Here is a 27178-nt window from a genome sequence, read left to right as displayed (position 1 = left end):
ATGCTTTGCTAGTTAGTCACTCACATATCAAATTAAACCCAAAGATAGCACTGAAAATAATGACATCAGTATACAGGGAATGTTAGTATTACTTGATTAAGACATTATCTGGCGTGTCCTTCCCTGGTACATCCATACAGGTACCTTTTATGTAATTTGCAGAAAACAGAAACCTCCACATCTATTGTTCAAGAAATTTTTTGTGCAGTATTTCATAAAGGAAAGAGTTCTATGCGACCTACAATGCACAAGAGGCAACCAGAACTGCTGGCCAAAACATGGACAAGCTATTGCCTACTCCTGTCAAAAACGACAGCAGCCAGAACCGCACGGTTGGCATTATACAGAGCCTACCATCATATAGACATATAGAAGTACGACAGCTTGATGGTTTGTTTCAAACATGCAGTTTTCAGATGGTATATTGACCGTTAGATGAGAGCAAAACCTCAGAGAAAATGGAAGTAGCTAGATGACGTCTCAAGCTTTGATTGTTCTGCCTGTACAACGCCTAGCCTGTCGCCAGAATCCTGATGTTGCACACCCTGAGTACGGAATGCATGACCCAGCTCGCTTGGTGCAGATATACGCATGTCTCGGATCAGGTAGACCTGGACCAGAGATCATATCAGTATATAACGTTTAAACTTTGTCCTATACCAACCACAACTAGGAATGTTTCAGTCCAGTCATAGTCTATAACTGATTTCATTAAGTATTCAACCAAATGGAAGGAGGACAACCTTCTGTCCCGCCAAAAATAGGCAACTTGGGAGCGGTGGCCATTTGCATCAAGCCAGGGGGCAAAAAAAAAAAAAAGCAGCGACCAGCACACTGCACACTCTGAAGCGATTGAAACTAAGAAATATGAAATACCAACTGAACTTAAATCAAAACTTCATCTGCATATGTTGTATGTATGATTAAAGGCAAGGCCATGATAACTGCATGTTTAACTCATATATGCAAAAGCATCCAGTAACTACATAGGTATCTGCAGAGCACACATCTCAGTCCCGGTATAGCCATCAGTATAAAGGAGGGACCAAGGCAGGACGATATGGCTCACGTGTAATTGAAAAGAATGTGCCAGCACAACCAACCCGCAGGTAGGGATTAAGTATGAAAGGTCAATTCATGTTACCTCTGGATGAAGGCATGAAGCTCCACTGCCTTTCAGGAAACTTCTTGCAGCATAGTACGGATAAGTTGTTAGTTTCGTCGAAAAGTTGTTTATATATCTGTTTTCATAACAGGCAAAATCAATTATCAGTTCTAGTACGGAAGGATGTGAAAACCGTTGCAGTTGCAGCACATGCTGAGGGGCAGTACATGTACATAACCACTGATTATTGGTCCTAAAGAACTCTGAAGTCTCTTGTACAAAGGTTACGTTACAGTGCATAATCACCAGCTGAAAAGGGAGTCTTTATGTGCAGAGGATTCAACTGTTCTTCTCTTCATGCGGACTTATAGCACTTCTGCGAGGATGGGTCCTTGTTCACATTGGTCTTATCTCCAGATGCACATTCCAATGACATTGTCAATTGACAGACATGAGTTGCCATCACTATTATTTCTGCCAAAGGCAAGGACTCGAAGCTGGACCTTATTAACACCAGGTAGGCCCCAATACATGATACCCTCCCTCAGGAGCAAGAAATACAAGCCTCTGAATGTGACACATTCTGTAGTATAAGGATAGTGTCATCATCAGTTCTTTAATTGCTCTTTAATAGACAGATGATGTACAAAAGAAAAGGAAAGACCTGACAACCTGAACAGTATCACACATGAATATTTCAATTGAATAAGGATTTCAGTTAACACAAAAACAGTTTCCAGTCCAGATTCGTAGAACTGTGACAAGGTTTTTTATGTGAGTCTGCAGTATACCTGATGAAAACAGGCCTAAGCTTTTTATCTTTTGAAAACGCAGGAGAGCTGCGGTTCATTGCATTAGAGAGAGAATAAAAGTCCCCATACAACTCTCATCTCACATACAGGGACCAAATACGTGAGATAGGTTGAAAAGATCAAAAGCTAGCCTATGAAACAAATAAGAGCATGACTGACCTAGCTGCTTAGATTAGGCCTAAGCTTTTTATCACCAGCCAAAATAATTTTAGTCAGTTAAGTGGCTTGACGTAATGATTATTTCAAAAACTAGTATATACTAAATGTACCATATAAAGAAATCGCACACTTTCTCTTGTATTCCCATATTGTCAATGCAGGATTATGTTTATGCATAAAGTCACATATGCATGTAAACCATTGTTATTTGTTACAATGTCACAGAAGATTGACTTGTTAACAAGCGAAACAGGTTTTTGACAAATCAAAGAAATGGGGGGAAAAAAAGGAAGATGACACTCAGTCATATTTTAGCTTTTTCCAGTATCTGCAAAACTATGTGTTCATGGAAGAGCAAAGTGAAAAACACAGAAATAAATGTGCATTCTGGAACCTTAATATATCAAAGCATTAGCAATAGCATTCCAGTTCCTGGGAACTATATGGTGAGCTATAAAGAGAGAATATTACAAAAGCACATGATCTTTAACAGCATAACTCGAGGTTGCTAAATAAGAATAAAAAACTACAGGAATCTGTGACTGAAAGTGAAAGAGCTGCTGCAGAAAAACAATATTTTTATTTATCTTTTACTACAGAACACCTTGCAATTGCGCTATTTGTTCAAAAGATTGCCAAAAACAGCTTTAGACAAGTCTTCAACTTGTTCTTACCTTGGTTCACATGGAAGTACATTTGTTTACAGCATAATCACAAAGTTAGTAGCTACCTCCCAACTACTAACAAGAATCCCAAGGAGTCAAGGACCACCTCAGGCCTCAGCCAGCCAGTTCTTTTGTTTTTCAGACTTCCGTGGCCGTGCTTATTTGTCAACCTTCATAAGCATATATGACATCATCCCATAACCAATTATTAAATGCAGGTTTTCCCCACTAGAGCACAATTAATAGGCTTGATATGGTATTCAAGAGGTTATGAGACATGCCACATTGCCTGCTATGTTATCCAGATAATGTGTCAAGACTCAACCTCCAATGCAGATGGCAAACAGAGAGCTGATGAAGCCATTTGGCACAACTTAGTGCCATCTGTATATTCAAAGTAAAGATTGGTGGACAGCACTATCTGGTATCTGCAGACTGCAAGTTGCGAAAATAATATGAATTTGTCATCGCAGGACCATCAATCAATTATAAATATTGAGATAACAAAGGATGTGATGGATGATTGCCAACCAACAAGGATCACAAGTCACAACGGTAACAAAAAAATTGACAGAAAGTGCTAGTTAAATTTATTTTTGAGATCAAGATAAAGGTTTAATGAATTGTGGACAATTCAAAATGCTCAATATTGACACCATTTTATCAGGCAAAATATTTTTGTGTAATCTTCTCATGTACTTTCAAATTTGAGTGAAAGCTGTTTTAGGCTCTTGATTGATGCTTTAATATATATTTATGTTGCAGTATGGACTAGAAAGTCATGACAATTTACATGAGGTTTATGTGCCCCATCAACCAGAATTTTAAGGAAAGCATGGCACATAATTATGCTGGTTTTAAGGAATTAGCATAGGACCACACTAGTTTTCTGCAATTCATACAGGGATAAAAGTACCATCAGATTGGACGGTCAATTTACAATTCCATGATTGAGAACAACCAATTTAACCAAAAAAAGAACAGCAGTCAATAGGTCGTCAAACCACAATGAAAACCCCAGGGCGCTCTACGCAACAAGTTCGATGTGGATTGTGTAAGAGAAAGGGGCCTATCTGACTGATTTAATCTAAACTGTACAGGCAAAGCTCTCAGCTGAAGATACGGTCCAAAATTATCACTGGTTGCAATCAAATTGATGTTATCCTATAGAAACAGCACATGATACTCTTTTCAACAAGAAAATCGACCAAAAGAGGGCAGGACAGAGTAACAGAACACAATATATATGTGGATGTGAAGGCATCATCAAAGATTCAATTGTTTATGGAGCCGACGTCTATGCACCAACATCTAGTTAAACAGTTTTCCATCAACCGTCAACCTTGATGAACGTTGGATTGGACATCATCATTAGACCTAGTACAGGAAAACATGAGATAGGCATTGGAAAATTGTGCTTGCTAGCTGTTAGATTGGGAAACATTCAGGCAGTGTTTTATTAGAGGGAGGAATCTTTTAAAAAAAGTTGACTGAAGGGAAGATGAATTATTGAAGAAGATTAGTAAAAAATGCAGAGAAATTCACTTTCCTTAGATGCCCAGTAAACTGCAATGTTTAGCTAGTGATGCATAAAAATGATTAATGATAACCTAATGAAAGTGATCCTTATTGGTATCAACAAAAATCAAGCAGGTGTCCAGAAAGGAGGGTAACTTACAAAACAGACGACACAACGGAGGTGCAACAGATTGGTAACAACATGGTATGGTAGCGAAAGCCAGAGGCAGTTGTGTAGCCAGACATGCCTGTGTCCAACAGCATTGACCACCACCATCTGAAACATGTCGACGAAATCAATTTTAGTCATTTCGATCTCCTGAAATTAGCAAGGAAAAGGAAATGGTCCGTGCCTGCAGTCCCTGTTCACAGCCCAAATGGTTTGTAAGACCATTTGGACTTCAACATAGATCCAGAATTTATAAAGCCCACAGTTTATTTTACAACCCAGTCCAGAAAACCCTATCATCACTTCATGGTGCAGAGGTATACTTGCAGCAAAGAATGAAAATCATGGCAAATAAACAAAAGCTTTCAACTTACAAGCAAGCACTTCCAGTAAGAGGAAGAGGGAAACCCGAACTAAACTGAACATGTCATAAGTTTATGGTGCTACCCCTATCAATTCAAAGCACTCTACAAAAAACATATTACTTTGTTACAAATCAGCACCTTCTTTGCTGTATAGAACATATTAGTTCGTCAGGAGCACTTGTTCACTGCATTGAGGAAGTACAGCTCGTGTTGCTAAGTTACCTGAACTATCTGGTCCAGGAGATGACACCCGAGATATATTTGTACAAAGATCAACTGTGGAATTTTTTTGAAGCACTGAAAATATTATGAACAACATGGTACAGATTTACAGACATCAACACTGAAAAAAATAAAGTGACCACTTCCTTGCTTCAGCATTATTTGTAACAGTCAAGAACATAGCTGGTCCAAAGATGGTTTTGTAGTTTGTGCAAACTAGAGCAGGCTCAGAGACTAGATAAAGGAGCTTGTTATAAAAAAGAATTTTAAGACACTTGGCGATACAGAATTGAATACATCCACAAGCATGTTTGTGCAGCAGTGCAGGTACAGATACAAACATCCATTATATCAGATAAAGAAAAACAGTAAACAAATATACCTTCCCCCCTCTACATTAGGATCAGGTTTGCATCTGAATCTGTAGATCTATCATTTGCTAATGGGGGAGTTAAAACAGAGGAAAATCCTCTTCTCAGTTTCTGTCTTTCTGAAGTCATTATCAGTCAGCAGCTCAAACTTCGAAAGCAGAATGCTTATCACTATCAGGCTGCTTTCACTATGTCAGTGAAATGGCAGGTGGACTGGTATTTAGGAAAACACATGGCATGTACCACCTGGCCTCAAGCACCTTTATTCAGAGAGAATCATGCCTGAGCCTTCCATCTTGGAGCGTGGAAGAACCATCCGGGGTTACACGCTCATGATATTCGATCATAGCTTCTCTGTTAGCCGAATCATGAAAGAACTGACAGCAACAACATCCAGAACAATCCATGATGATTCAAACATGTCATGGAAATAGTCTGCGCCAATCTCCTCTGCTGCTGATCTGAATGCATTTCCAAACGCATTACCCTGAACAGCCCCAAGCCTTGGCTTCCCGCATACCCCAACAACCAGCACCTTCTCAGGCTCCTTTGCCAAGCAAGCACAGATTAGTGGCTTCATCCTCGCACCCCTTTCCTTCAGTGCATCCATCAGAAAGAAGCAGAACTTGGTAAGGGCCTGAGGGTGGCAGAGCTTGTTAGTGTCGACAGGGTCATCAAGCTTCACCCACCGGAACTTCTTGGCACTCCGTATAAACCCCGTCTTAGTAATTGCTGAGCTTCCTTGCCTCAATATTGCCCTCTGTATTTCAATTGCAGATTGCATCCCTTTCCGCAACTGATCAACATTGCTCAGTGACAATGCAGAGTAAGCAACCCAAAACTGCTCAGCAGCTGAAGACTCCTTCGAGTCCTTGGACTCGGAATTGAGGGATTCAAGCAAAGCTGTGACGCCGTACACAACATCTGCAGCAGAAACCTTGGACCTGTACCCGTGCACTCTCAAGAAGCTCCGGTAGTAGAACTCAGTGAGGCCATACTCAGGCAGGAAGCGGTCAAACTCATCCCTCATCTTGCGCTTGACCTCCATGCTCATGTACTGGAAGTTCTTCTGGCAGTCGGCAAGGGGGAACCCCATCCTCGCCAGCAGCAGCTTGAGCTTCTTGAGACCATTGTCACTCCACGTCTTGAGCTTGGTGGCGACATAGGAGGAGCAGAGCATGGAGTCGAACAAGCTCCACTCCCGCAGCAGCATGAGCCTGGGCTCGTCCTCATAGGCGATGCGGGAGGTCTCCGGCGCCCGGATCTTGGTGCCGTCCTTGAGCGTGACGACGGAGCCGAGGCCGGAGGGGTCGAGGTTGCCCGAGCCGTTGATGTGCTGCTCGAGCTCCATGACGGCGGCCTGGTAGCGCTCGTTGGTGATGCGGTCGTGGACGAACTGGTCGGTGAGGGCGACGCAGGCGAGCCAGAGGAGTTCGTTGGTGTTTTTGCGCAGCGCGTGGGCGAGATCGTACATGAGGCAGCCTGATGGCTTGCCGTGGAAGGTGCCGAGGCGGTAGTACTCCCGGCGCAGCTTGGCGAACAGCCTCACGGGGTCGCCGCCTTCCGCCTCCGCGTCGTCGGAGAGCCGCCGCCGCTTCCTCCTGCCGCCGGCGTCCTCGGCGTCGGAGTCTGACTCCGAGGCATCGGAGTCGTCGTCGTCGTCCTCGTGAGGGACGCGGAGGTGGTCGTCGGCGTCCCCCTCCGCTGCGAGGTCGGAGGCGTCTGCGAGTGAGGAGAGGTCGAAGTCGTAGGAGAGATCCGCGGTGTGCTCGTCGTCGGCGGTGAAGAGCACGACGACGCGGTCGTTGTGCGCGCAGAGGTTGTGGAGGTGGACGGGGCGGTGGGAGTCGACGACGAAGGCGGTGGCGGCGGGGGGCAGGACCCGGCGGAGGTCGCGGTGCGCGCCCCAGTTGACGAGGAGGCAGCAGAGCGGGGCTGTGGCGGCGGAGGAGAAGGAGGCGAGGAGGTCTCTGGCCCTGGCGGCGGAGGCGACGGGGTAGATGGAGAAGCGGATGGAGTCGGCGGAGAGGACGTGGGCGAGGACCCTGACGGCGCAGAGCGAGTCGGCGTCGGCGGTGGAGGGGAGGATCAGGAGCGGGGAGGAGGAGCCCGCGGCGGCGCGGAGGCGCGCGTAGAAGGAGTCGACCCGGAGCTCGCGCACCATGGCCGGCGCTGCATCAATCGGGGGATGGAGGCGTGGGGAATTGGAAGGATTAGGAAATGGGGATCTGGAGCGGGAGGGAGGGAGAAGGGATTTGGATTTGGGCGTTTTGTGAGGGCGCGCGGGGATCGAATTTGGAATTTCGTTTTGGGAGGGAAGCCCCCGCCAATGTCCGAACTGGATTCTGACATGTGGATCGACCTACTTGTGGGCTGCATATTGCCACTGGCGATATGGGCTTGGCCCAGTTAGTGTCGGACAAATAACAAACTTTTGGGCCAAAATAAAAAATCTTGTTGGAAACACTTGGGCGACATTTTCTGCAAGGTTTATATATTTGCAGCCCACCTCGACGAAAACAGAGCGAGTTTTATATATTTTGGAAAAGGTAATATTTACCTCTCTGAGCTAAAGGTGAGTTTTGTTTCCACCTTAAATTCAAAATAGAGTATTTTGCTTCCTCGAAACTCGCAAATCCCATCCCTATCGAAAACAGAGCACTTTTATGTATTTGCAGCCCCAAAGAGCTTGGCTTAGGGTCTGTTTTGGCCAAAAAAAAATTTGGCAACTTTTACGACACTAATTAGGAGTATTAAACATAGATTAATTATAAAACTAATTACTGAATCTAATAGGATAGTTAGAGGATAATTAATTCATGATTAGCACTGTTGCAAATCATGAATTAAGTAGGCTCATTAAATTCATCTCGCAATTTACAGCCGATCCGTGTAATAAATTATTTTTTTCGTCTATATTTAATATTTTATGCATGTAAAATTCTCTTTGATGTGATTGGTGAAAAATTTTGGGTGGAGAACTAAACAGAGCCTTTGCAACATATTGAGGTCCAAGAACATGCACACATCCACATGCACGTTCCACTGAGTGCGTTGCGTCGACCTAGCGCACGATGTGCACTGAAAGCGAAATGGCGCTACCAAACAGCTCAACAAATGCAAGGTGCTCCACTGCATACCTGGCATTTCAATTTTGCTCAACAAATGACGCAATAATTCAGACTTGAGACTGAGTTGGTTATATATGCAAACTCTCTCTGAATTGATGCATGGTGAGATTTCGGAAAATAAAGCACACGGATACGGCTTTAAGAGTAGCAGAAGTACTGAATCGGAGCTAGAGCTAGAGCTAGGCAGCAATGACTGATCGACAGCGGTGAAACAACTGAAAATGTTGACAGCAACATGCAAGTGCCTCCGGCACAAGCACAGTGCCTCACTTTTTCGATTCGACCGGATCGTTAGCCTTGAACAGCAGGCAGGGATACCGGCCGGATATGTCTACAGCAACAGCTCCCATGAAATTGACAAATGGGTGACCATGGACCAGAGAATAATCATGCATGTGTACCAATATAAATTTCTCTCGCAATTTTAATTTCGTCCATGAAGATGAGCATGATGAACCATCTATATATATATATATGTAGTATATCATCCAGGCTAGTGGGAGGATAACATATATAATAGATTAGTGATCTCATTCGATTAAACAAAACAAAGTGGACTGATTCCTTTTCCATTCAAGGTAAAAAGGCAAGCCTCAAGAACAAAAGCACCAAGCAAGTAATGCAGAATCATCGATATACCCCAAGGAAAATTCAAGTGAGATTCAGGGACACAGGTCCCAAGCAAGAAGCACATCATGTGTATGTATCTACAAAATATAACAAAGGTGTTCATTTCTATACGCCAACAGCAAGTAAAGCACTTTGACTATATACATAGCGTCAGTTACAAGCACCATACACGAACCATCAACACATACATAAGTTTCACTGCAAATCCAAGGCCATAAGGGGGAAAAGAAGAAGAAAATAAATATGTCCATTCCATATACGGTTGAATATAATGCAGCTACCAATCATTTCAATGCCTTTGCCACCCATGATCGATCCATCTCGAGATTCAATTCAGGCGGAGGTGGTGGAGGAGCAGTCCAAGTCGGGCTCCACCTCGCGCCTGTGGAAGCTGCGGTGGCACCCGCAGGCGGCGCACATGAGCGCCGCGGCCGTGCCCTCCGCGCCGGACGCCATGAACTCCCGGCACCCGTCCACGGCGTACCCGCCGATGGCCGCCGCGTGGTTGCGCTGGCACTCCCGGTAGTGCACCACCTTATTATTCGTCTCCTTCCTCGCCGCCGTGCCGTTCGCCGCCATGGAACGCCGATCTTGCTGAGGACCCATATGTTTGGTGATGAACTGAAGAAGATGTTGAGACTTGGGATGGAAGGAGGGAGAAAAGAAAAGGGCTCTATTGCTATCACGGCGGCTTGGAGGATAGCAGATGGGGCTTTTTATATGGGAGAAGGGGGGCTGCTTGCGTCTACTAGCTAGGTGGATGAGATCACGGGTTAAGGACACATCTTAGAGCAATTAATCGGCTTTCCTTCGCGCGGCGCTTTCTGCCTTGTAAGATACTACTGAAATGACAATGCGTCCACTCTTTTGTTTATTTGTCATTTTCGGTATTGCTAATTGCTAATTTATACGGAATTTACTTTTTTCCTAAAAGGATGTATATAGTGAGTCACTTAGTAATCCAATGCTATTCTTAAGCGTCAAGTATTAGAGAAAAATTGGTGTTTTTCACTAACTTTCATTTACACGTAATTTACTTTCGACTTGGGTCATGAGTCACGAAGCATAAAAGGGTACTACTTTTACGAAAAAATGCATTATGGCAATTCTTTACGTGTCTTGGAACGGCCATTTGTTTTCCAGTAGGTAAGGTATGCGTGCACTCTGTTTATTTTACTTTGTAGATGGATCATGATGAGTAGGGTAGTAATCTGATATTACCTTTTGAATCACATGATGGGCAAAAGTTTAGCACAATCAATGTTTACTCTTTTATATTGGGTTCTATTCTTAGAAACAATTGGAAACTTGCACGGATATGCTATTTTTATGCCTGTTCATTTCAACTCATCTTACTGGTGAGTGAGTACGTTGGCACATTATGCGTGAACTAGTCTGGTCGTTATTTCTGTTGGCAGTGCTAAATTATTTGCACTAACAAAAAGCTATACATCCTATCTTGTGGTTTGAGCTACCAGAGAGCCACTAAAGGTGGCCGTTTGGTGACTCGTATTATTATTTGTCAAAGACCAGCAGCATGGCCAACTAACCAACATTTTTAGTAGGTCCATTAGTGGACAAGATTAGATCTGAATTGACTTGACAAAACGTCGTCTAATAGGTCTCAGCTTGACTGAGACTCGTATAGTTGCTAATGTCCAGAAAGGCTTTCGTGTATACTAACACTGACATCTCGATGAAGAAACATGAAAAGAAGGTGAAATTGCAAATCCAATTTAGTTACAGCTCTGGGAGATTCAACGACCTGTCTTTTTCAAAAAAAAAAAGATTCATCGACCTGCGTACGAACTAGGAACACGGAACACAAGAAGGGAATTAGGCATGAAAAGAAGTTTTTTTGGATGCACATTGGAGGTTGGACAGAGAAGCACTCCTCTCCAATTGACTGTCCCTCCCCCTGCTTCTCCATTTGCTACTTGCTTGTGCCACCTTCCCTCTGTTTTTATTTTTGATTGACGTCTGACCAATTGAACTGTTTAATTTATTGCTCATGTGCTCCAATTCATCAGGTCACAATTGGTCAATGGTGTTGTGATGTTGTATATAGCTGTGTGATATGAACAGCTAGCTTACTTGGTCCAATGCATTTCCTGGAGGTAGCTACAGCATTGTGGGTAGGGCACACCATTATTTCAGAGTTCAGATCTTGTAACTATTTTGCCCGAATTTGAACCTGGGATATGTGTGTCTGATTTGTCGAAACCTATGCTGAAGACGTAGCTAGGAACTTTAGACAGATTCTTCCATACTAGGTAAATGAACATGAACAATGAAATCAGCAATGTAAGTTGGTGATCGTTCCAGATTAAGGCTGGATACATGAAAGATAGCATAATATATCTGCCTCACAATCCGGAGTGCTCGCTGTGCCGAAGAGCACGTGAGACTGGAAACCATCTATTCTTTGAGTGCAGATTTACGAGACATATTTGGACTGAGCTTGCTAACTGGCTAGCGGCACCACCACTACTTCCTGCCAACTGGGAGCCGGCAGAGTCACTTCACACATGGTGGACGGCACTAGCGAGGACAACGGGAGTTTCGCGAAATGGGATTAAATCTCTAATCATCCTCATCTACTGGGAGATTTGGAAAGAACGTAATGCACATATTTTCGATCGCTTAGAGGCACCTTCTTTCATGGTCATAGCAAAGATCAAAGATGAAATTTCGACTTGGAGTCTTGCTGGAGCAAAGCAACTGGCTAGTTTAGTGAGCAAAGCTTAAGTGCTGAGCGTAAAGTTTTTCTCGCTTTGTTTCCGCTGTAAATAGACAGCGTTCTGTATAAGTGTTGTACCTTTAGCCGTCTTTGGCTTTTCTCCTTCTATTTATTATAACAGGCAGCTCTCCTGCCAGTTCGTTTAAAAAGAAAGGTTGAGAAAATACTTCGGGGAATAGGAAAAAAGATTTATAGTACTGTGGTAGAAGTAGAATCGACTAGACTCCAGTAGAGTAGACTCCAACCATAGAGACAAAGATACAGAATGGTCGTTTTCAGTAGCCAAACTTGTCTTCTTGGTGGAACCGGTAACCAAACAATTCATGTTCTGTTCACTCAGGAAAAGAGAGACCCCGAGCATATATTCAAGCATTGGTTCTGTATTCACAAAAAGATGGTATATATTCCTACTCGTTTGGCAACTTTCCTTAGTAAAAAGGAAAATATTCCAGGTAGGAAATGCCATTGTTTGTCATCTCATAGTTACAAAATAAAGGTTCAACTAAGTCGAATTTGAAAATTTTGAACAGAATTTTTTTTAAGTTTTGCACCCGCTCACTACAACCTTAAGTCTAACTGTCTAAGCATTACTTTTCCATTTTGCAATTGTAATATCAACAGCAAACCACGGTAAAGGTTTCTCGGGATCCTATGGACAACTCTGAATTTTTTTTTAAAAAAATAGAGGTAACTGGAAAACAGAGGCGATTTAGATGGTAGTACCTGAAGTCCTTTAATTTTTCTGAAAATACAGTAATAGCTTTGATTACTGTATTGACTAAAACTAATATATACAAAAAAATGGCTGAACTGCTGCGTTGTATAAACTATAAAGTTGAATTGCTGAATACGTCATAATCACTGTTCCAAATCTTTCTTCATATCTTTATGTTTTAAAATAAGCATTGATGGTTGTACTAATCTTCTTAGAATGTGCAGTACAGTACTTAAGAGTTAAGACCATGAGCACTTGACAAGTTAATGGATTTCTGTCAACCTAACAAAATGAAGCTGAATCCTTTCTCTTAATTAGTTGCCTTAAATATCAAGTACAAACATAAAATGCTGCTTTTGTCCAACGCAAGCAACAAGAATGAACAAATGGTATATTATATTAGGAGTACCTTGGTACCCCACGAGCTGCACTGGATCGAAATCTTGAAAAAGTTGTGCAAGTACATTTGGTTAGATTTATTGCCAATTTTCAAGTACTGCTAGTCTTTATATTTATAGGGGCTCACTTTGTTTGACCACACGAATTTGTAGGGCTTTGCTACGGTACTCCAATTACCTTTTAGGAGATAAGAGTTCAAATAAATCTTAGCCCTTGAATACTAGGAGGAAAACTAAATAACTAATTAATTAAGGAAAAATCTGCCGGCTATCCTAACTACCTGCATGCTGCTTCCGTGGATCTAGCAGAGGCTTGCAAATTTGCATGTACGCATGCATGAAAATCTCGATATCCTCCCTTATTTTGTTAGGATTCAATTGTGTGCACGTTTCTTAATTACATGTTGGTAGCTAGACACATTTGTTACATGTCGATCTCTCCTGTTTGGAAAAATATTTTTTTCAAGTTTGTCATACACATCTCAAGTTAGATCTTGAAGGTATGCATCTCATATCATTACAAAATAACATTATAAACTCACGGTGGTTCCTTTATATGTCACAAAAAATGATGCAAACTCAAGTATGCAAAGGCTCCAATCATGTTCGTGTCATTCCCCAAGAAAAACAAAGAAGTTACACTCACACATGTACACATGCTCCATCGACGTATCAATCATGTTAGATCTAAATTGTGCATATACATCATGTATTTATGTTAAAACTCGTGATGGCAAAAAAACGTTACATACAATCTGCTGGGTATATATGTCACGTGCACGGAGGATAAAAAATAATTCTTGTCTCAATTTAATGGCCGGCACATCATGTGAAAAAATAGAAATATGAGATCTCAACTAATCATGCATGCATGTTAGATCTAATCCTCTATTTTCTAATTTAAAATATATAGAATAAATATTAAAACTATTACCTTCTAAGAGGTAATATGGCATTAGATCAACGGTCCACAGTTATTTGGGTGTACCATAGCAAACGCCGAATTTGTAGAGAAAGGAAACGGCCCTACTTGCTGGTGGATAATGTGATATTAGGCTCCACCTGAGGAATGTTGAGTACTCTATCTTACTTGTGATGAGTGAATTGTCAACCGTGCGGTGTGATCGTGCGCTTGGTCTTTGGATTGCAGGTACACGGGCGTCGAGTGTCGACGGGGAGCTGTCGTGGAGGTGCTGTGGCCGATGGACCGTGCGGTGGACGGCGGTGAAGGGCAGCCGGGACCGGAGCTCGGACCGGGCGGGAGCTGTGGCGTCCACTCCTGGATCGAGGGCGCAAGCGGCGACGGAAGGCGGGTTTCTTGGTTTGCGCCACAAAACCAAGGAGGCGGACGGCGGTTGAAGACGCCAAGTCGTGGAGGCACGGGCGTCGGTCTCGGGACTGACGGAGGCGACGGGCGTCGACGGCGTCTAGGGTCTCGCTGCGGGCGAGGAGGTGACGGGCGTCGGGCGGCGTCTAGGGCCGTCAGAAGGCCTAGGCGGAAACGGCGTCTAGGGCCACGGCGTTAGGTTAATTGCGGCTTTTGTAATCTGTTCGTGGACTCTCTGTTTCTCCAGGCCGCCGCCCCTGTGTTCTCCTCCCTCTGTTCCTCTCGTTTGAGTTGATTTTGTCCATGGATTGTTGAAACCTTGTAAGGGATTTGATTGGGAAAGGAGGCCCTATCCTCCTCGTGCCCTCTGGGTTTTTGATTTGATTCAATCCCCTGGTTTGTGCCTTGTGCAATGGATTTTCGATTTCGTTTTTGGCACACTTGATTGAGAGGAGACCTCGAGTTCTTTGCTCTGATTCCCGTGCTCCCAACTCTGATCTAAACCCTCTGGAATCACTGGCGTGTTTAAATTCGAGTTCTTGAGTGTTTGAGAAAACCCCAATCCCTTTTGATCTCCCCCATAATTCTCACGATTCGTTGATCTTTGGGACGAGATCTTTTGGGGATATGTTCACGGGGTAGGGGCGAAGCAATCCCCCAAGTTTCATCGGTTTTCGTGGTCGTTTGCTTGGGATTCAATGTTTGAATCCAATTTCTCGGGGGTTTTCTGGGTGCTACCGGTCAGACCGGTAGGCACGACCGGTTAGACCGATCCAGCGCACCGGTCAGACCGGTCGAGCGCACCGGCCAGACCGGTCCAGGCAGATCAGTTCTGTAGTTTTCCCGATTCGCTTTCGATTTGCTTTGTGGTTTCGCTCGCTCGTTCGAGGTCTTTTGTGTTGGATTAGCTTTTCCATAGCTATTCCAAACTTTGGCCAGAACGCTTGAGGGCTCGGGTGATTTTCGGGATAAAGGCCGACGGTTTGAATTTCGGAAGAAATTTTGATCGGCTCCCATTCACCCCCCCTCTGGTCGCCGGCTTCGGTCCCACAATTGGTATCAGAGCTTGGTTGAGGTTTTCAATACCTTAACCGGTTCGAAAACCACTCGGCGACTATGGCGAGTCTTGGTAAGATCCCGGTGTTTTCCGGCGAGGATTATGCCTACTGGAAGGTTCGCATGAGAGCCTTCCTGCAGAGCATGGGAGCCGATGTCTGGGAGATTACCACGAACCAGCTTTACGTGGTGCTGGCTGTTCGGACCACGCCTCTTCATGTGACCCAGCACGAGGCTAACGCCAAGGCTGTCAATGCCTTGTTCGCTGGCGTTTCTCGTGCGGAGTTCTCACGCGTCCAGGGTTTTCAGGAAGCCCACAAGATTTGGACGTGCCTTGAGAACTACCACGAGGGTACACCTCAGGTGAAGGCCAGACTGTTCGAGACTCACCGGCGTGAGTACGAGAACTTCACACAGGAGCCGGGTGAGAGCATTGACCTGATGTTCAGTCGTTTTCAGTCGATTGTGAACAAGATCAATGCGAACAGATCTGCTGGTGCCCTTGAGTACACAGAGCACGAGAAGGCCCTTAAGTTGCTTTACGCACTTGATCGCTCTGTGTGGGATCTCAAGGTGAACACCATCATTGAGTCTGCTGGATATGAGACTCTGACGGTGAACGAGCTTTTTAGCAAGCTCAAGGCCACAGAGGTGGATAACCAGACACGAGCCAAGCTCAATGGTGCCCCCTCCTTCCAAGAGCGTCGCTCTTGTGATTGGCCCAGGTGGATCGAGCTCTAACGCTAATTCTGCTCTTGGCTTTTCTCTTGCCTCTTTGCCTTCTGTTTCAGATGAGCAGCTGGAGACGTTGGGCGACGACGACTTGTGCCTCCTCATCAGCAAGTTCCAGCACGTCTACCACAACAGGCAGAGGAAGAAGAACCCCGGGTGCTACAACTGCGGCGATCTGAACCACTTCGTCGCCGATTGCCCCAAGAAGTCCGGCGGTGGCCAGAACAACTCCTTCGACTACTACCGCCACCGCGACCGCAATGAGGGAGGCTCCATCAAGGAGCGTCGGTGCCACAAGCACCGCAGTCGTGACCGGGGAGGAGCTTCGATAAGGAGTCGCTCAAGAAGCGCTTCCAGTACAAGGCCAAGAAGCGGGAGAAGGCCTTCCTGGTGCAGCTCAGCGACCTCGACAAGAGCTCCGACACCGACCGCTCTTCTTCACCGACCTCTGACGACGACGACAAGAAGAAGAAGAAGTGGGACAAGGAAGCCACCGGCTTCATTGGCCTTTGCTTGGCGGCCGGTCGGCGCAAGAGCTTTTGCACCATGGCGGGCGAAGCCGATGGTGCTCGTGCGTCTTCAGGTGGACATGCTACACCGACGCACTCCGGCTCTTCTCCTGGATCCGAGAGCGATTCAGAGGTAAACTCCACGATCGACCTGCTTGATACAGAGGTTAGGGAGTTGTACACCGCTCTCGACAACCAGAAGAGGCTGCTTAAGGAAGCAGCTAGAGAGCGTAGAAAGCTTAGGGCTGAGCTGGCTTGTGCTAGGGAGAAATCTAGTGAGGATGAGTGCGCTGGCTGCATATCTCACATGAACAATCTTGTTGCTCTCCGTGCCAAGCATGATGAGAACGTCGCGAACTTAGATGTTGCTAAGATTTCGCTTGCTGACGTGTCTCATGAGCTCGCTAAGGCCAAGCATGAACTAGAACTGGTTAAGGATGCTCCTATTGTTAGCGATGTGCTTGAATGTGATGAGTGTCCTATCTTTAAGTCTGATCTAGCTTCGTTGCAGTCTAAGTTTGCTACTGTTGTGTGCGAGCTAGAAGAGATGAAGTCTAGGCTTGTAAACTTTGTCCCACGCTTAGGTTGAAGCTAGAGGAGAAGAACGCCTTGATCAAGTCTTTTGGAAAGACTAAGGTCATAGAGTCTAGCCCACCTATTGACTGCTCTGTTTGCCCTGGTTTGATCTCTGATTTAGATAATTTTGCGGTAGAGAAAGCCAACCTGGAGAATGAGAATACCTATCTTAGGGCGATTTTAGTTGGGTTTCTCCTAGTGAGCCGCAGTTGGGCATGATGATTAAGCAGTTCAAGCGTGGTGATGGGTTTGGGGTTGGTTACACATACACGAAGTCAGACTTTGACAAGTTGTATGGTAAGATTGGCAAGGCTGCTGGAAACACTGCTAGTATGAGCACGCAGCCTTCGCTTGTTGATCCCGCGGATGGTGTGCTTAAAGAACCACCAAAAGCACCTCCGCAGAAGCAGGTTTGGGTTCCAAAGCCCAATGTGCTGAGGAACCCCCTCGACACGCTTCCTGCTACCACAGCCCAGGTTGCCCAGAAGAAGAGGGCCGCTCCTCCCCGTCCGCAAGCTAGGCCTCCACCTCCCAAGCGTGAGGTGAGGTACCACTGCGAGTTCTGTGACAGGGAAGGTCACCTGGAGGAGTTTTGCTTCAGGAGGAAGCGGGCTGTGAGGAGAGACGGAACGCGGACATGTACTCTGCTCGGGTGCATGGTCCTTCTCGGCGTGGTGATAGGCGAGATGCTAGGGCGCGCCGTGTAGGTGGAGGTCAGGGAGACGGTGGTGGTCACCGTGCTCCAGCAGGTGGTCGCTTTGCCGGCAGTGCTCCTGGTCGTTTTCAGTACGGCTATGGACCACGAGACCGAGGCTTTGGAGGAGGTTTTGAGGCTCCACGCTTTCCTCGCGGTGGTGTTCGTCAGTCACGCGGTAGACGGGACGGGGGATACGCTTTGTCTGGTTTTGCTAACCCTTCTGTAGAGCAAATGGCTCGACACTGGTTTGCTTCTCACTTTGCTAACCCCAGTGTTGAGACATTTGCTCACCCTTTGTCTCACTACTGATGTGCAGGTCGGAGGCTTGGAGAACAGGTGGATCATGGACTCCGGTTGTTCGTGCCACATGACCGGAAATGACAAATGGTTCTCCAGCCTCACCCCGATGCGCTCAAAGGAGTACATTGTGTTTGGGGATAATGGAAGAGGAAAGGTATGTGGACTTGGCGCTGTTCGGGTTTCTGATCGCTTTACCCTGAGAGAAGTTGCTTTGGTTTCGAATCTTGGTTTTAATTTGCTCTCTGTTTCGCAACTTCTTGATGAGGGGTTTGAGGTTCGCTTCAAAGAGGGCTGTTCACGTGTTTTGGATTCCAGGGGAGATTTGGTTTGCCGGATTACACCTCGCGATCGAGTTTTCTTGGTAGACTTCTCTGGAACTCCTTTTGGCCCTTCTCATTGCTTGATGGCAGGTTCTTCTTCTGATTTGTGGAGGTGGCATAGGAGACTAGGACATTTGAGCTTCGATTTGTTGTCGAGACTGAGCTCACTTGGCCTGATCCGAGGATTGCCCAAATTGAAGTTTGAGAAGAACCTTGTTTGCCATCCGTGTCGCCACGGGAAAATGATTGCCGCTTCTCATCCGTCTGTTAATCAAGTGATGACTTCTCACCCTGGAGAGTTGCTACACATGGACATTGTTGGTCCTTCCATGGTGATGTCTGTTGGTGGGAAGTGGTACGTGCTTGTGATTGTGGACGACTTTTCTCGCTATTCTTGGGTCTTTTTCATGAGAACCAAGGATGAGGCTTTTGAGTTTGTTCGAGGCTTGATCTTGAGATTGAAAAACGAGCTACCCCAGGCCATGCGAGCGATCCGCTCTGACAATGGCACAGAATTCAAAAACGCTCATTTTGATGTCTTTTGCAGTGATCAAGGGCTTGAACACCAATATTCTTCTCCCTACACTCCACAGCAGAATGGAGTTGTAGAGCGGAAGAATCGGACGCTGGTTGAGATGGCGAGGACGATGCTCGATGAGCATAGGACTCCTCGCAAATACTGGCCTGAGGCGGTTAACACCGCTTGTTACGTGTCCAACCGCATTTTCTTGCGTGCTTTCATGCACAAGACTTCTTATGAGTTGCGGTTTGGACGCCAGCCCCGTGTTGACCATCTCAGAGTTTTCGGTTGCCGGTGTTTTGTGCTGAAAGATGGAAATCTTGATAAGTTTGAGTCTCGCTCGTCTGACGGTATTTTTCTCGATCATGCTTCTCACTCTAGAGCGTACCGTGTGCTGATTATTGATACTAACATCGTCAGAGAGACTTGTGAGGTCACTTTCGACGAGACTGCACCGTGCAATTCTTCTGTCTTTGAAGTTGCAGGAGATGATGAGCTCGACACCTCCATCTTTGAAGATGAGGAGGAAGAAGCTGCAGATGGCGAGGCTGAGGCTACCACGCGTGCTGTGGACCCGGCTATCTCTGCTACGAGCTCGGACGATGACGACGGCCCGATCCGACTACGTCTACTTCACGGGGGCTGTTCGAGGACGTGACTCAGGCTTCACCAGCTGCACCTGAAGAGGCACCAGCTTTGGTTGAGGAGGAGGCGACTTCAACACGGGAAGCACCGCGTCACATTCAGTGCCGCCATCCACCTCAACAGATGCTAGGTGATCTCAACGAGCGAGTCACCAGGTCCAAGGTAACAAGTATCGCTGGCTTTGCTCATTCAGCGTTTGTTGCCTCTTTTGAGCCCAAAGATATTGGACACGCTCTTTCTGATTCTAATTGGGTCAATGTCATGCATGAGGAACTTGAAAATTTTGAAAGAAACCAAGTTTGGGTTTTAGTCGAGCCTCCACCTGCTTGTAATCCCATCGGAACGAAGTGGGTTTTCAAAAACAAGCAGGGTGAGGATGGTTTGGTTGTTCGAAACAAGGCTCGTCTTGTTGCCCAGGGGTTTTGCCAAAAAGAGGGTATTGATTTTGAGGAAACCTTTGCTCCTGTTGCTCGTTTGGAGGCTATTCGAATATTTCTTGCATTTGCTGCTTCCAAGGGTTTTAAGGTTTTCCAAATGGATGTTAAATCTGCCTTCTTGAATGGTTTTATCGAAGAAGAGGTTTATGTAAAACAACCCCCTGGTTTCGAAAATCTCAAGTTTCCAAACCGTGTTTATAAACTTCAGAAAGCTCTTTACGATTTGAAACAGGCTCCTAGAGCTTGGTATGATAGATTGAAAACCTTTTTGCTGGCTCAGGGCTTTAAAATGGGATGTGTTGATAAGACTTTGTTCCTCATGCGATCTGGCACTGATTTTCTTTTAGTTCAGATATACGTGGATGATATTATCTTTGGTGGCTCTTCTCACGCTCTTGTCTCCAAGTTTTCTGAGCAGATGTCCAGGGAGTTCGAGATGAGCATGATGGGGTTAGTTGCAGTTCTTCCTCGGGCTGCAGATCAAGCAAACTCCTCAGGGCACTTTTGTCCATCAAGCCAAGTACACTAGAGACTTGCTGCGGAAATTCGACATGAGTGACTTGTCTCCTCAGCCGACTCCGATCAGCACATCTACAGCGCTTGATGAGGGACTTGGACGGCGAGGCGGTGGACCAGAAGGAGTACAGGAGCATGATCGGCTCTCTCCTGTACCTGACGGCGATGCGACCGGACATCCAGTTCGGCGTCTGCCTCTGCACGCGGTATCAGGCTTCGCCGCGCACCTCCCACAGGCAGGTGGTGAAATGCATCTTCAGGTATTTGAAATTCACCCCTGAATTTGGTCTTTGGTATTCTGCGGATTCTTCTCTGGTTTGGTGGGCTTTTCTGATGCCGATTTCGGTGGGTGTCGGTTGATCGCAAGTCGACATCCGGCACTTGTCAATTTCTCGGTACATCTTTGGTGTCTTGGTCCTCTCGCAGCAGGCTAGCGTAGCGCTTTCTTCCACAGAAGCTGAGTATGTTGCCGCTGCTAGCTGCTGCTCCCAGATACTTTGGATGAAACAAACCTTACAGGATTATGGCTTGAGTTTCGGTAGGGTTCCTATCTTTGTAGACAACATGTCGGCCATTAGCATTGCAAAGAACCCTGTCCTACACTCCAGAACCAAGCACATAGACATCCAATTCCATTTCCTGGGAGACAACCATGAGAGAGGACACATAGACCTGATCCATGTCCCTTCAGAGAGGCAAACCGCAGATATCCTCACCAAACCGCTAGAGCAGGACACTTTTGCTCGCTTGCGAGGGGAGCTTGGGGTTTGTTACCCCTTTTGATTGCTGACTTCTCTTTGGTTAGCTTTGTAGATTTTATTTGCTTCTCTTTGTTTTCTAGGTTTGGTAGTTGCATTGTGCATATGCTTTGTACATGTTTGCATTTTGCATTGTCTCACTTGCACTAGCATTCTTGTATACATTGCTATGATCTTCTAGTGCCTGCTAGTGTGAGTTGATAAACTGATCATGTATAGCTTGCTCCACTGTGTATATGATATCATCTGAGTTAAGCTATTTTGATTTGAAAATATGAAAACATGATCACCCTGTCTTGGCTACTAGCATGTTAGGGCGTGTGATATGCTTTGCTATCTTATTCATGCTAGTGTGGCCTTTCGTTCAGCAATTCATATTTGAAATGATCTAATCTGATAAATTGCTTGAACTGTTCTGGAAATGGATTGAAAAGATCCAGGTGGGATTGCTTGTCGCACTGATCGAGCTTTCGGGACGGCTCACTTTGCACTTGTGAGAACCCGGGCAAGGCCTGTGCATGACTGAAACGAGTGCTTTAAGCTTCTGATTGTCTTTTGGCATAGGCTTGGCCTCGTTGCTAAGTAAAGCATGGCAAGCTTTCAACCCCTGGCACTTAGAATTGCTTTGATATAAAAATTGATTGAAAAAATGAATGTTGGCAACTTGTTTTGGCTGGTTTGGCTCACCTGTATGAGTATGAGTAGCACTGTTTTTCATTCCCTACTTGTTAGTGCTAGATTATGGGTGATGCTTTTATTTCTCCTAAACTGAACTTGCTAGCTCTAGACTGATTTGATATACCCTGTTGAGCTAGATGCAGGTCCTGTTTATGGATGCACACATGCTTGTGACTAGATGTTGCTCATATCCTTGTATCCCTGAATGCTTTCACTTACACCTCCTGCATTGCATTCATGGCATGGCATCTGTTCAGGGGGAGTCTCAGCTTCAGGGGGAGCTTTAGGTGTATTTAGGCTTGATGTGTGCATGTGCCAACAAGGGTGAGAATTTTGAGAGAAGTGATCGAACAAGGGGGAGACTTGTTTGATTTTGAAAAACTTGTTGTGCGCAGGGCTTTGAGAGTGCATCATTTTGGGAGAGTTGCACTTGTGAGAGGGAAAAACTTTGCTTGGGGAGTTTCTGCTTTGGTTTTGGCTCCTGGTTTTCCTCGTTTTCCCTCTGCTGCTGCATGAATGCGTCGAGCGTTACCTCTGTCCTTGAGGAGTCATGTTTCGGTTTTGATCGATTGCGTCGAGCCGTTTGCCCTTGTCTTAGGGGATCGATCTTTGCTTGAGTAAGTGACTGTTCTTGCCTTTCTCTGAGCTTTTGTCACTGCTTGAGTTCTTCTCTTTCGTGCTTCTTTGTTCTTCTTTGGTTTCACTTCTCTTGGTTCGTTTGTAGTGTGTTGACAATGCACTCATCAAGGGGGAGATTGAGGAATGTTGAGTACTCTATCCTGCTTGTGATGAGTGAATTGTCACCGTGCGGTGTGATCGTGTGCTTGGTCTTTGGATTGCGGTACACGGGCGTCGAGTGTCGACGGGAGCTGCCGTGGAGGTGCTGTGGGCCGATGGACCGTGCGGTGGACGGCGGTGAAGAGCAGCCGGGACCGGAGCTCGGACCAGGGCGGCAGCTGGGGCGTCCACTCCTGGATCGAGGCGCAAGCGGCGACGGAGGCGGGGTTTCTTGGTTTGCGCCACAAAACCAAGGAGGCGGACGGCGGTTGAAGACGCCAAGTCGTGGAGGCACGGGGCGTCGGTCTCGGGACTGACGGAGGCGACGGGCGTCGACGGCGTCTAGGGCCTCGCTGCGGGCGAGGAGGTGACGGGCGTCGGGCGGCGTCTAGGGCCGTCAGAAGGCCCTAGGCGGGAACGGCGTCTAGGGGCCACGGCGTGGAGGCTGGAATCTTCCCGCGCGTGAGGTTTTGGCGGTTTTCTCAAAACCGGCCACCTACCTGGGTTTCGCGGACCCTCCAAACCGCGGACTGGATCTTCATCAAGACGGCGGCATCGCGGAGAAGACTTCGTTTCGAAGAAAGAACCTCGGCCGTCGGATGAGATCGGTTGTACATGGGTGCTGCAGGCCAACCGGTCTGACCGGTCCCTAGCACCGGTCTGACCGGTCTAACCAACCGGTCTGACCGGTCCAGCGTACCGGTCTGACCGGTCCCCGTGGGTATAAATACCCCTTCACTTGTGTTAGGTTAATTGCGGCTTTTGTAATCTGTTCGTGGACTCTCTGTTTCTCCAGTCCGCCGCCCCTGTGTTCTCCTCCCTCTGTTCCTCTCGTTTGAGTTGATTTTGTCCCATGGATTGTTGAAACCTTGTAAGGGATTTGATTGGGAAAGGAGGCCCTATCCTCCTCGTGCCCTCTGGGCTTTTGATTTTGATTCAATCCCCTGGTTTGTGCCTTGTTGCAATGGATTTTCGATTTCGTTTTGGCACACTTGATTGAGAGGAGACCTCGAGTTCTTTGCTCTGATTCCCGTGCTCCCAACTCTGATCTAAAACCCTCTGGAATCACTGGCATGTTTAAATTCGAGTTCTTGAGTGTTTGAGAAAACCCCAATCCCTTTTGATCTCCCCCATAATTCTCACGATTCGTTGATCTTTGGGACGAGATCTTTTGGGGATATGTTCACGGGGTAGGGGCGAAGCAATCCCCCAAGTTTCATCGGTTTTCGTGGTCGTTTGCTTGGGATTCAACGTTTGAATCCAATTTCTCGGGGGTTTTCTGGGTGCTACCGGTCAGACCGGTAGGCACGACCGGTTAGACCGGTCCAGCGCACCGGTCAGACCGGTCGAGCGCACCGGTCAGACCGGTCCAGGCAGATCAGTTCTGCAGTTTTCCCGATTCGCTTCCGATTTGCTTTGTGGTTTCGCTCGCTCGTTCGAGGTCTTTTGTGTTGAATTAGCTTTTCCATAGCTATTCCAAACTTTGGCCAGAACGCTTGAGGACTCGGGTGATTTTCGGGATATAGGCCGACGGTTTGAATTTCGGAAGAAATTTTGATCGGCTCTCATTCACCCCCCTCTGGTCGCCGGCTTCGGTCCCACACCACCTATCAATCAAATCATGCAAACAAAATGCCAACATGGGACACAGTCACTGAAGCCTCATCGCCTCTGCCATTGCCCTGTGTCCTCTGGCCAGCAAATGTCTGCTTTCCTGGCCAGTGCCATCGAAGATCCAGTACTGTTCAGTCACTTTCATTTGTGCCTTGGTCATTCAACTAATCATGTTTAAAAATCTCACCCTGGCTAGCATCAACAAATGGGATACTATTTGATATGGATGTGAAGGCAGCAGGAAGGTCCCCTACCAATTGTTGGTGTGTGCGTGTGCTTCGTGTGGGTGTGGTACGGTGTGGGGAACAGTGGTTGATGCATTGGCTGGCACCCTTTGCGACGGATCACGGATGTGAATCTGCATGTGAAGGAGTTGCGTGCAATTGAAGTCGTCTTCCTTTCGGCCAGCTTGCATTGGCTCCAAGCACCGCTAACTTGGTTGGATGGGAGCTTAGCTGTTCTCTTCTTCTATCGACGATGTTGACAGATCCACCACGAGTGCACGCTTGTCGCAGCAATCGGATGAACAGCTTTGCAACAGCGACTTGAGATGTGAAGAACAGGAAGACCAGCAGTGTGATTTTGTGGAGAAAGCTAGAGCAAATTCGTCAGAATTCAGAACGTGTGTTCTCGAGGACCTAAGACGCAAGAATTCAGAAACCTTGCTTGCAGTGGATGCAAGTATATATTTGTGACTAGTTGAGAATCTGCAAGGGCGTCAATCGATCCATCGATGCATTAGGTAGTAGTGAGCGAGGGGAGGGGAAGGTGGCGACTGGAGCTAGCTAGGGCCAGCGTGTCTGCCATTCGTGGAGGGGATGGTGTCGCTTTCCGGTTCGTGTTCAATCGGGCGTTGCAACCAGCGACACCGAGAAACAGATGGGCTGACTGAAAGATACAAGCCTTTGAGTTGATTGGCTATGCAGGCCACTGCAGGCACACCGAATCCAAAAGTCAGAAACCAGACGGATGGAATGGAGTGCCAGGATCACCTTCCCCTCGAAGGACAAACGGCATCGTCCATCTCTGCTCAATGGCTAGTGCCTGGCCTGCCACGGCAGTATGCAGTATTCAGTAGTGGAGTGGCATCTGGTCCTGATTTATGTGACAAGTCAACTGTTACTCATGCAATCCTGTTTGATGTTTTGGTATAGTATAGCGATGATTTGATGGTGTGCAGTTTTTTTGGAGCTAGTCCTAGTGATGGGTTTTACAACTCTTTAAGTCTTTAATGACAAGGAAGCAACCCGTGTCTTGGAGGACTAAGTCAGAACTCAAAACGAATGCCGGGCAAGGATTAAGAAAGACGACGTCTCATCATTGATCATTCAGTCTAGCACTCCAGCTCTACTCATCGCACTAGTAAAAGAATTCAATTCTGAGAACATATAATCCCAGGCCGTGACCTATCCAAAGCCCACCAAGTGATGGCCCAAATCATGCACTGAACTGAACAAAGTTATTCCTACGGGGCTGGCCGGGCCAAACAACAAACGAAGGCATCAAGGGCACTTGGGCCCTCCTTTCTTGGTCTTCCAGTTGTTTGTAGCAGGGGCAGGTTTCCTTGTTGCGTAGGTTCCCGGAGGCACGCAGAGGCACTTGGCGCAGCACTTGTTGCAGAAGAAGAAGCACGGCTTCTTGTGGTTCGTCTGGAGCATCGCCGCCTGCACTCCCCCCCGCACTCTGCATGCAGTTTCAGTTTCCCTTGCCATCGTTGTTGCCCTGCACAACAAGACACGATGCAGCAGATAGATCAGTCATCAGAAGGTTATGTAGTATCTCACAGTTTGTAAAAGCCGATCTGTGTACTATTAAGTTTCATATATGTGTTTGTTTCTCTGCTGTGATGGTAAAGGCTAGGTAGGCGTTACCTTGTGGTGTTGTCGATGTCGTCACCATTGTTCAGGGTCTTCACTGACGACCCATTATAGTCGATGATCTTCAGATCGATCGACAACAATGGAGTATGGAGATGTAAATTATTATGTACAAGTCGTGACGCCAATGCATGGAAGCTAGATAGAATGAAGAAGAGAATCCTCCACCAAAGGATCTGATCACCTAGTCAACCAAGTCAAGTGCATACCTCGGCGGCGGAAGCGAGCGGGAAGAGGAAGAGGAAGAGGAAGCAGATCATCAGCAGCAACGCCATTGGCTTGCCCTTGGCCATGTCTTGAGCGCTTGATGCACGGGGCGACCGATTGAAACCACCCGAATCGTGGCAGTATAATGCAACAGCTCAGAACTGTTAAATAATAATTGTGCAGACCAAGATGATGATGGAAGCAGAGGGAAGAAGAGATGTAAGAGATCCGATGAAAGATATAATAGGTCGTCGCCGTTACGAAAGAATAGCTAAAATAGAATAGACAGATGGATTCAGTTGCATCGCTGGCCGGATGGACTTGCATTGCAGTAATCTCTCTGGCTCTCTGCAGATTTGGCACTAGTCTAGACTCCAGACTTGCCATGCGTATATGGATGCTTGAGCCATGGGCCTTTTTGGGCCAAAATTTCCTTCTGGAAGCACAAGCGCTTCCTTCTGAGGCTATTCCCTGAGCCATATAAAAATTCTCAATTCCATCTATACCACTAAAAAAGTTCGAGCTCCTACCCAACCACTATCCCAATTTTCTCTAGACTTCATACCATTGCCGTCCAATTCTGTCAGTTGACTGTCGGTCAGATTCGTTTTGAACTGTCAGAGGAAGAGAAA

General features: G+C 46.4%; 3 protein-coding genes across 5 annotated transcripts; all 3 read right to left on the bottom strand.

Moving 5' to 3' along the window:
* Positions 1-1335: 1335 nt before the first annotated feature.
* Positions 1336-7625, bottom strand: LOC120685793 (cell division control protein 45 homolog). 3 transcript variants are annotated; one of them, XM_039967884.1, is made up of 4 exons: positions 5398-7625; positions 4420-4536; positions 2751-4118; positions 1336-1688 (listed from the first exon to the last, which is right to left on the bottom strand). In XM_039967884.1, the coding sequence occupies exon 1, from the start codon at positions 7548-7550 to the stop codon at positions 5730-5732; it is 1821 nt and encodes a 606-aa protein (XP_039823818.1). In that variant the 5' UTR covers positions 7551-7625; the 3' UTR covers positions 1336-1688; positions 2751-4118; positions 4420-4536; positions 5398-5729. The 3 variants fall into 3 exon arrangements, with proteins under 3 accessions (XP_039823818.1, XP_039823817.1, XP_039823816.1); XM_039967883.1 differs by having other exon boundaries at positions 2751-3176; XM_039967882.1 differs by having other exon boundaries at positions 2751-4536.
* Positions 7626-9155: 1530 nt separating this feature from the next.
* On the bottom strand, positions 9156-9877 carry LOC120685796 (mini zinc finger protein 1-like). The gene has a single exon (XM_039967886.1). It carries the CDS (start codon positions 9751-9753, stop codon positions 9481-9483), a length of 273 nt encoding a protein of 90 aa, XP_039823820.1. The 5' UTR covers positions 9754-9877; the 3' UTR covers positions 9156-9480.
* A 16087-nt stretch (positions 9878-25964) lies between these two features.
* LOC120686510 (gibberellin-regulated protein 12-like) lies at positions 25965-26632 on the bottom strand. Its single transcript, XM_039968730.1, has 3 exons — positions 26549-26632; positions 26334-26401; positions 25965-26184 (listed from the first exon to the last, which is right to left on the bottom strand). Exons 1-3 carry the CDS (start codon positions 26630-26632, stop codon positions 25965-25967), a joined length of 372 nt encoding a protein of 123 aa, XP_039824664.1.
* Between the last annotated feature and the right edge of the window lie 546 nt (positions 26633-27178).

This window comes from Panicum virgatum, chromosome 8N (genome assembly GCF_016808335.1).
Source record: "Panicum virgatum strain AP13 chromosome 8N, P.virgatum_v5, whole genome shotgun sequence".
Lineage (NCBI taxonomy): Eukaryota > Viridiplantae > Streptophyta > Magnoliopsida > Poales > Poaceae > Panicum > Panicum virgatum.
This window is presented reverse-complemented; position numbering and strand designations above follow the sequence as displayed.

What these genes read in the sequence shown, in the direction of transcription:
- LOC120685796 (XM_039967886.1), bottom strand. Translation starts at nt 9,753, where the DNA reads ATGGGTCCTCAGCAAGATCGGCGTTCCATGGCGGCGAACGGCACGGCG.
- LOC120686510 (XM_039968730.1), bottom strand. Translation starts at nt 26,632, where the DNA reads ATGGCCAAGGGCAAGCCAATGGCGTTGCTGCTGATGATCTGCTTCCTC. An exon ending in CGCTCGCTTCCGCCGCCGAG is followed by an intron (nt 26,402 to 26,548) that starts GTATGCACTTGA and finishes ATCGATCTGAAG; the next exon opens with ATCATCGACTATAATGGGTC. An exon ending in GACATCGACAACACCACAAG is followed by an intron (nt 26,185 to 26,333) that starts GTAACGCCTACC and finishes CTTGTTGTGCAG; the next exon opens with GGCAACAACGATGGCAAGGG.
- LOC120685793 (XM_039967882.1), bottom strand. Translation starts at nt 7,550, where the DNA reads ATGGTGCGCGAGCTCCGGGTCGACTCCTTCTACGCGCGCCTCCGCGCC.